Source organism: Hippocampus zosterae, chromosome 4, assembly GCF_025434085.1.
Source record: "Hippocampus zosterae strain Florida chromosome 4, ASM2543408v3, whole genome shotgun sequence".
Classification (NCBI taxonomy): Eukaryota; Metazoa; Chordata; class Actinopteri; order Syngnathiformes; family Syngnathidae; genus Hippocampus; species Hippocampus zosterae.
This window is the reverse complement of record NC_067454.1, coordinates 3,409,260-3,419,037: the sequence shown is the minus strand read 5'-3', so window position 1 is coordinate 3,419,037 and position 9,778 is coordinate 3,409,260. Positions and strand designations below refer to the sequence as shown.

Here is a 9,778-nt window from a genome sequence, read left to right as displayed (position 1 = left end):
TACTGGAAATATCTCTGCGGTCAAACCTGATTTATCAACCTAGAGGGATTAAAAAAAAACTTGTTAGTCTTCTTAAAAGTCCACACATCCTTTGTATATTTCTCTTAATGTGTTTGCATGGAAAAAAAATGGACTGATGGCAATGTGTTACTGTTCTTATTTTTTAGTGCTCCGGCGATCGCTCGCACAACAGTCTGCTGGATTTCGCCACTTTTTTCTAATGTGCAAACATTTGACAAATATCTTCAATAAGGTCGGTCCCTAATATGAATTGTGCAATTTTACATTGGTGCATGTAATTATTGATTACAATTATTATTAATTATTATTTCAATGAAATGTATCTTTTGAATACAATTGAAATGTTTGGTGGATTTTTGTACGTACACCGATTTTATGACAGTACAGTATATGCTCCCACATATACACAAGAAACATGTTTGAAGTACTGAGATTAAAAAATATTTTTTCTTGGATTTGCTTATCGCATTCCTGATGCATCTTCATACATCTGAATATTGTAGAGAAATGTTTAACTCATTCCAGTTTTTCTATTCAAAAAGCAAAACACATACTCTGCATAGATTGGCTAGAGAAAGTGAAATATTTCATGATTGTTTTTTTTCTGACAATGCTTTTGCTCATAATTTTAAAAAAATCTATAGAAAATAGCATTTGTCCTTCAAAAGGTGCTTTCCTGACTATAACGGATCCATAACACATGAGTTTCACTGATTGAATTGAGCAGAAATAAAGGAACTACGGTCATCTCGATTCAGTTTATTGAGACGCATCTGCATGTCCGTGGTCATTTCCTTAATTGGCTCAAAGGAAATTGGAGCTGATTTGATGACGCATATGTGCTTTATGAATGAACTCCTTCCATCATAACAGAGGAGTAAAGTGTGACCACACCACGAACCAGCTACCAACGATACTTTTCTCCAAGTGCAAAAACAAAAAAAAACAATGAAAAGGTCAGGTCGCCACTTCCCCTTTATCCTCCACTGCCTTGCGCAACTCAATCTCAACCGAACCGATGTCCTGCTGACGGCCGCAAAAGACAAGCGAAAGTATTCTTGTCCGATTTTCCTCAACACTTCATGTCTGGGGCACACAATCGCACTGCAGTTCGATCATAAATATTTCAAAATATCATTCTGGTGCTATAACGTTTGGGTACAACGAGGCGGTTCTGGGGTGTCAAATTGGACTTCGATTTACCGTGTTAATGGATCTTAGGAACGGTGGAAGTATGGCTATATTCCGTGAATGTGTACGAATAATTTATTTGGAAACACGATATTTGATACAACTCTTCAAACATTGAAACTGATAACAATTAATCAGTGAGAATGCGTGATTCCACGCCCAGATTAACACATATTCTGACCTAGCATTCTCCAGCGGAACATCTTTGATTCCCTGACGGATCGTTAGCCGTGCACTTTTTCCAGAACAGCACTTTCGCCAAGCCAAGAAGTGAAAGCAGACTTCATAGAAAGCATGAAAATAGAAGGTACCGCACTCAAATGTGTACAAACTTGACATTGTTATTTTTTTTTTATTTCGCGGGAATGTTGGAGATAATGTCGATCGTTTATCCAAATGATAACTCAAAAGCGAATAGTCCGGCGGCCCTGCGTCGCTTTCTAAATGATGTGACATCCTGACTGAGGAGACGTTCCCATCACGGGATGGTAGTTTTTTTTTGGGGGGGGGGTTGTACACCCACCCCCCTCGCGGCTCACATCTGGCCAAACAGATGTTGCTTCCGCGCTGTCATTGTTTCCGCTTCCACCTCAGAGGAGCCTGGTCCATTCCCTTTTCGTCAACGCGGCGTCCTCGCTGCCTTCGCATTTTTTGTTTTCTTGTGTCCGCCATGGGTGACGTCGAAGCTCCCGACTCGCGGCAACCGAGCCGCAGCGTGCTGCAGTCGGTCCTCCCCAGCAGAGAGTTCGCCTCCTCCAGGAAAGGAATGCTGCTCATCGCCGAAGTGGTAGGAAAGTTTTTTTCTTGCTCAAGATTTCGCAGAGGAGTGTCCACCGCCGCGCGCTTTAACACAACTCTAACTTCCAAGTGGCGACTTCAATGTAGGTCACTTTGTGTGGCACGCAAGGATTCCATTAGTGACGTGACGAGCGGACAAAGCAAAATAAACATTTCCAAATAAAGTCATCGAGCTTATTTCATTGATATGAAATATACGCTGTATAGAAAATATGCCTGTTCTGAGAAAGAGAGAACAAAAACATGGCCTTAAAAAGATTTCATATAGTAAAGAAGAGCCATCCACTGAAAAACAAAAACGAAGCCCTCAATTTACACGGTGTTCCATCGCTACTTCGCGGTTCAGTTATTGCGGCTCGATCAATCGCAGATTTTTGTACGTTTTGCAGTCTTACCTCCTTACTTTACCTCGTTTTTGTGTGATATTTTGCCTTATAAGTAGGACCAGTCAAAAATATTTAGAGATGTATTTAAATATTTATTTGGATTCATTAATTTCTTTATATGGGTGGGGGAGGGGTCAGGCTAATTGATTTCCCAAAAAAAACGAGACAATGAGAATTGGTCGATCGCCTCTAATCGGCACCTCAGGATGTATTGTACATTTTGCGTTTTAAAAGTTAATTTTATTTAGTGTAACCAGTGTTTAGAAGGGTGGGAACTGTGTGAGGTGGTTTGTATTGACTAAACGGCTTAGAGGTGAAAATCCCCTGAAAAAAAAGGATTTGAAAAAAATAATATATATTTTTTTAAGTTCCTCTCTACTTTGCAGAAATTCACTTTTGGGGCAGGTGGGGCGGGGCACGGAAAGTATCACCGGCGGAAAATGAGGGAACACTGTCATGTTTTGTCAGTTTGACCCGAAACACAACAGGAGGGTTACCTGGTTCACTTCGAAAAGCAAAAACTTTTAAAGGCACAAACTGAATTACAAGCATCTCGATTGGAAAAGTGTTCAAACTTTCAAGGAATTTGTTGTTCGCACTCCATTGCTTCGCATCATGAAACACGGTCGGAACAAAACCAGTCAACCTGGTCCTGCCAACATCAGCAGCATCATGTGATAGTGGGAAGGAAGGGTCTTGTTTTTTTTGTTTTAGTTTTTTTTTTCTTTCTAATCACGGTGGTGTCATGTGACTTTCAGCTAATGTTTGGGGCTACGGTCACAGGGGCGGTCATTCTCTTCCTCAGAGTCACACGTTTCCGTTCCACAATGTGTAACCCGGAGCGGCGTGCTCACTGAGCGCACGACCCGACATCCGCAACGGAGTGTCTTGCACCCAGTGCTCTGCTTGCAGTCATTTCGGACATTTTGGGTGTTGGGGAGTAGGAAACACGGGAATGGAAACCGTGCCGAGTTTATGATTAACTCCACTTGACGTGCTTGACAAATTGTTGAGGCCGTTTGAACAGAAGCGACTGGACAGAACGTGTATGTTTCATGTCCCAAGATAAATAACTAGCAATGAGCTCAAGAATAATTTTTGTGCACGCTACAGCGGCCTCGACGGAAGTCATTATTTCCGAGCTTGCCACGTTAAATCAAAAGTTCCATACTGACAGATCGGAAACGTTTTGTTGCCTTCATCGCGATGGTTATCAACCTGCCGTTTGTCCATCATGTGTGTCCCGAACTCCCTGCGGACAGCTTTGAATGGTTTCCAACTGGTCATGCGGGGTCAAAATCTGAAAGCGTGCACCGGAGAATCGCCGCCTCTTCCAATATTGTAAAGACCCCCAAGCGTTATGATCCTGTCAGGTTAGCAAGAGTCCTTTTTTTGTGTACATGGAACAGGAGATTTCTATTTGGCCCATTAGGTTTGTGACTCATTGTTGCACTCGCGGCGAGTTTTACGACTTTTTAGCGCCTGCCCGCTCATTCCTTCCTTTTAAGTACAATTTGTTTGTCCGCTATGATGACTTCAGAGTGCCTGCGGGCTCGGAGAAACGTGGGTGGCTTATAAAACAAAAACATCAACTTGTAACTCATGTGCCAAGCCGAGTCTTTTATCCTGGCTACTCGTTCACTCCCAATGACGTTTTTAACCCTCGTAGTGCACCGCTTGCGATAAACGTAAAATGATGTCTTTGAATCAAAGGCAAAGGCATCCGGAAAAACACGAGAGAGCTGAAATTTATGGAGGGGTTCTAAAATGGCCTAAATTTCATGACGTCACCGGCTGATAATTCTCAGGCATTGCAGCAATAATAAAAAAACGTTTTGATACCTTAATCTTCACAATTTACATATTTTGCACCATAGAGACCCATTATAATTCATATTTTTGAATGCATCGTAAACCTAATGTGTAAACATGCATTTCACGCAATTTTTACGTCAATCGCTTTGTTTTCGCTTTTGACAGACGTAAGCATGCCACAATGTTGGGTTGAGGTCATTCCAATTTTGCAACTCTAGGTGGCGTCAGAGGATCGCAAATGAGTTTGCCATTTTGCAGGAGGCTTCAAACCAATGCATTTTACATGAACACGTCCGGGCGGGATTGTTAGTAGGGCTTGGTTGGGACCTCCAGACACCATTTTTTTTCCTTTTGCAAAAAATAAAGAGTAAAAAAATCCCAAAGATCTAATAAAAACTATATATGTATGGATAGCACAGATGCCTCTGAACATTTTGAGTGTTTGAAAAAAAAAAGAATGTTTTTATAACACAAAATACATCATTACAAAAATTGTAAAATGCGTAACTTAAGGCCTTTTTAATTTGGAGCACACAAGGGTTAAACGTCTTTTCAGACTTGATCTAGAATTGGCTGGTACTGAATGAGTTAAAAGGATCCCAGGTGTGTTATGTGAAATAGGATATTGTCAACTAGTTTTCCCATTTTTAACACTAAGGACGTTTAAAGAAGTACATTCTTCGAATTAAAATAAACTGGAGAGACGCGTCTGTTCAGCGGAAGGGACCAACAACTCATCTTTGACATTTGTAGTCACCATTAGCGCTTTGTGTTTCGCATTCGGATAAGTAAGCGTTTGTGCCGCAAGCACGAGGGGATTTCGTGTTAAGAGTCAGTTTGCAGCTGTATCTCCTTACAGCAGGCATGTCCAAAGTCCGGCCCGCGGTCGAATTTCATCCGGCCCTCGGCCCCCGTCATAAAATCAGTGCCGTCTGGCCCGCAGGTTGGGCGCAATGGAACACGTGTTGCATTGACTGAGGTCTCGTAGACTGGTGAGTGATGTTTCATAGAGTACTGCTTCCCTCTAGTGGCTAAATGAGTAATAGCATTCACTAAATGAGTAATAGCATTTAGACACTAGGGGGCATCACTCACGAGTTAACAAGACATCACTCCGTGTTTATATTGACTGATATGTCATATTTCAAATTCCTGTTTCAAATGAACCAAAAGAAATTCTTAAGATTGTTGAAATTAAAATAAAAATGGAAATGTGAAACAGACTGGCTTACTAAAATTTGTTGAACAATATTGTTGTTCAATGTAAAGAATGTCAGCCAAGGTCGGCCCCCCGACATTTTACCACATAAAATCTGGCCCCCTTGGCAAAAAGTTTGGACACCCCTGCCTTACAGGAAGTCGGCCTGGAGCCGCGGGTGGATCAAGGCCCACTCTCGGGGAAGCTCCTTTGCTTCCCAAAGTGGGCGTTGAGAGACTAACAAAAGTGGACTCTAACCTACTTGAACTCGACCTAAATAGTTTTCGGAATTAGTCGTGGCCACCAGCCAGATCTGCTTGCCAGATGTCGCCCCCCCCCCACCCCCCGAGTGTGGATGAAAGGAAAAAAAAGACAAAGCAAAGTGGTGCAAGGCTGAAAGATGGCCATCCAGTGACACACTTTGTAAATAAACGAACCTCGGGAGAAAAGAAGTTTAGAATGTATTTTTTTTAAGTCAAGATATGAGGCTGAGCTTTATTCGGGCAGAGATTTGATTTCATGTTCCTGTTGATGAAAGCGTGTCCCTGCCCCCGTGCGTCTTTTTGTTTTCCCTCTCCACGTTTCTGCAGGCGCTGTCCTTTGTGGACTTTGTGTGCTTCGCCGCGTCCACGGCGGCCGCCTTCGTGACGGTGCCGCTGCTGGAGTTCCTGGCCGCTCTCTTCCTGCTCTTTGCCTACTCGACCAAATTCAACGAGCGCTTTAAAGGCTTCCTCTGGCCCCTTATGGTGAAAGGAACCCCGCCGCCCCCGGGTCATAATCGCAAGTCTCCTTTTCCTGCTACTAAGTGTTATTTGCTCTTTCCCCCCCCCTCCCCCTTGCAAGGATTTTATGAGGTGCGTGACGGCCGCCGTCATCTTTTTCATCATTTCCATCATTGCGGTCTCCAAATATGTGGACGGTTCCTCCAAAGCCGCCGGGGTAAATTTCATTTAACAGATGACCGCTTCTATCACTCGGCATCATTATTCATCCTTCCGGACACTTTTTTTTTTTTTTCGATCGCAATATGGAAGTCTTTATTCCACCTGCGGTTTCTTATTATACCCCCCCCCCCCCAACCCCCTCACAGGTTTTTGGCTTCATCACTACCATTGCCTTTGCTTTGGATTTTTATCTCATTTTTAACGAGCTCGCCAATTTCCTGAAGCAAGGCGGCGAGAGCGCCGAGGAGCCTTCCAGACAGCAAGGTATCGATCCACAAACGATCAGGATCTTTGAGGTTGATTAATGAGTTTGAAAAGTGATATATATCTTTTTAAATGTCACGTTTTACAAGAGGCGGCCCGGTAGTCCAGTGGTTAGCACGTGGGCTTCACAGTGCAGAGGTACCGGGTTCGATTCCAGCTCCGGCCTCCCTGTGTGGAGTTTGCATGTTCTCCCCGGGCCTGCGTGGGTTTTCTCCGGGTGCTCCGGTTTCCTCCCACATTGCAAAAATATGCACGGCAGGCTGATTGAACACTCTAAATTGTCCCTAGGTGTGAGTGTGAGCGTGGTTGGTTGTTCGTCTATGTGTGCCCTGCGATTGGCTGGCAACCAATTCAGGGTGTCCCCCGCCTACTGCCCGAAGACAGCTGGGATAGGCTCCAGCACCCCCCGCGACCCTAGTGAGGATCAAGCGGCTCGGAAGATGAATGAATGAATGAATGAACGTTTTACAAGATCTCCTCTGACATTTATGGAACAAAAAAAAAATGCATGAACGGTCACTAGCTAAGGATTGCGAAATCCATTTGGGTGCATCAGTCGATCTCTAGACAAAATGTCTGCAGACATCTGAGTTCAATTTGACGAGTTTCAAAGATGAACTTGCGTGCTTTAGATTTTTTTTTTTTTGCATCAACTGTTCTACAAGCCCACATGGGGATGGGCCAAAATCATCCTGATAGAGATGTTTTTTTGTCTTCCAGATGAATTTTCAGACTCTGATTCGGACTGAGGTTGTTCTCTCCTTCCGCAAATGACCAACGACAACATTTCGAATCGTCGGCCCCCAGGAGACGAGGCCTCAGCCGCAGCATGACACACCACGCAAGCGTACATTCTTACCGCAAAGAGAGGAAGTTACTGAGCTTTCTTGCACAATTGGGATGTTTCGGGGTGGCTGAGAGACAAACGTGTGAACGTGGTATTTGGATGGTCCTGTCTGAATTCTTCTGTTTTGTACACCCAAGAATGAGTTGTGATGTGTTGCATGATGAAGTCATTTTTTGGGGGGGAATCCTAATTAACATATTGCTAAAGTGTGGCGTATAATGCTAAAGGAAGTTTTTTTTCTCCCAAATTTGTATTAACGCAATAATGGCTTTTAATTGTTTTTAAAATGAACTCTTCATTTGTAAAAGGAACAGTCCAATGTTTGTCTAAACTGAATGTGTTACAAAGCATTCTTCATTCATTCATTCATCTTCCGAGCCGCTTGATCCTCACTAGGGTCGCGGGGGGTGCTGGAGCCTATCCCAGCTGTCTCTGGGCAGTAGGCGGGAGACACCCTGAATTGGTTGCCAGCCAATCGCAGGGCACACAGAGACGAACAACCATTCGCACTCACACTCACACCTAGGGACAATTTAGAGTCTTCAATCAGCCTGCCACGCATGTTTTTTGGAATGTGGGAGGAAACCGGAGCACCCAGAGAAAACCCACGCAGGCCCGGGGAGAACATGCAAACTCCACACAGGGAGGCCGGAGATGGAATCGAACCCGGTACCTCTGCACTGTACTGTACTCTAACCACTGGACTACCGGGCCGCCCTATTATTATTCATTCATTCATTCATTCATCTTCCGAGCCGCTTGATCCTCACTAGGGTCGCGGGGGGTGCTGGAGCCTATCCCAGCCGTCTTCGGGGGGTAGGCGGGGGACACCCTGAATCGGTTGCCAGCCCCAATCGCAGGGCACACAGAAACGAACAACCATCCACGCTCACACTCACACCTAGGGACAATTTAGAGTGTTCAATCAGCCTGCCACTCATGTTTTTGGAACGTGGGAGGAAACCGGAGCACCCGGAGAAAACCCACGCAGCCCCGGGGAGAACATGCAAACTCCGGGAGGTGGAATCAAACCCGGTACCTCTGCACTGTGAAGCCGACGTGCTAACCACTGGACTACCGGGCCGCCCACAAAGCATTCTTTTGAATATTAATTCAAGAGAGTGGCGTGGGTTTTTTCCGGGTACTCTGGTTTCCTCCCATATTCCAAAAACATGCTCGGTAGCTTCATGGAACACTTTAAATTGTCCCTCCGTGTGATTGTGAGCGCGAATGGTCGTTTGTTTATGTGTGCCCTGCGATTGGCTGACAACCGGTTCAGGGTGTCCCCCGCCTACTGCCCGAAGACGGCTGGGATAGGCTCCAGCACCCCCCGCGACCCTCGTGAGGATCAAGCGGCTCGGAAGATGGATGGATGGATGGATTAATTCAAGAAGAAGCTGGTGTCAGTGAAGAAGTGGAATTTGCAATTCAAGTTCAACCAAATAACTTTGTACAGATGTGATGCAGGTTGGCTGGTTTCAACCATGATACAAATATGCTGAACTTTACAAGGGTGTAGTTTTGATTTGTTGCATCGATAATGTTTTTGTGGATGTTTCTGTCTCCATGATGTCACGTTTGTGTGTCTGAATTCATGTGATTCTTTCAATATGTTTACATAATGGGTAACAGTGAAGTGCAGCCACTTAGTGTAGTAGAATTGCCAGTGCCTTATGTTGCTCTGTTTTTTTTTGTACTTTGTGTGTGTGTGTGTGCCTTCTCTTCTACTATTACTACTACTGAGGAATAACAGGCTCAAAAAAGCAACCGAATATTTTTGGAACACCACATCAGTGTTAACGCTACAGAGGAAATTGCCACTTGTGCCTGATGGTCAAGCTGAATTTTTTTGTGGAATGTAAATTGTGAAAAGATAATCAATGAAAACTTTTGCTTCCAACCCATAAATATACACTGCAGTGCCTTTGATTGACGGTCTTTTTTCATGATATTATACTATGGGATGCAAAGTTCTTCTTAACCTTTTATGTCAATTTCTATTGTGTTTTTCCACTTGATATCCTGTGAAAACCAGCAGTTATTTTTTTTGAAATAATAAATAAATTTTAAAGATATCAAAAAGTTGCTTTGTGATTATTACCCAGTCAGCAAAGGCATTTGGCCCGGATTTGGTATGAAGCTGGCACAGGTGGCCTTGAGTCGGCACTGGCATAATGCATGTGGGCCGAACACGGCCGAACAAGATGCAATTCATTGAATATCCGCTAGGGGACACTGTTTTGCCCAGAGAAGAAGACAACCGCAGTCTCAGTCCGTCACCGAGACAGAACTATGACAGCAGACGCTATAATAG

The 9,778-nt window shown here is 44.1% G+C and overlaps 1 protein-coding gene across 1 annotated transcript; it reads left to right on the top strand.

Annotated features, from left to right (window-relative positions):
* Window positions 1–1,726: 1,726 nt before the first annotated feature.
* LOC127598960 (CKLF-like MARVEL transmembrane domain-containing protein 3) lies at window positions 1,727–7,813 on the top strand. Its single transcript, XM_052062580.1, has 5 exons — window positions 1,727–1,999; window positions 6,000–6,155; window positions 6,253–6,348; window positions 6,500–6,617; window positions 7,338–7,813. Exons 1-5 carry the CDS (start codon window positions 1,766–1,768, stop codon window positions 7,364–7,366), a joined length of 633 nt encoding a protein of 210 aa, XP_051918540.1. The 5' UTR covers window positions 1,727–1,765; the 3' UTR covers window positions 7,367–7,813.
* Window positions 7,814–9,778: the final 1,965 nt, after the last annotated feature.

Coding starts and splice junctions, on each gene's coding strand:
- LOC127598960 (XM_052062580.1), top strand. CDS start 1,766: ATGTTGCTTCCGCGCTGTCATTGTTTCCGCTTCCACCTCAGAGGAGCC. Junction 6,349..6,499: donor GTTCCTCCAAAGCCGCCGGG/GTAAATTTCATT, acceptor ACCCCCTCACAG/GTTTTTGGCTTCATCACTAC. Junction 6,618..7,337: donor GGAGCCTTCCAGACAGCAAG/GTATCGATCCAC, acceptor TTTGTCTTCCAG/ATGAATTTTCAGACTCTGAT.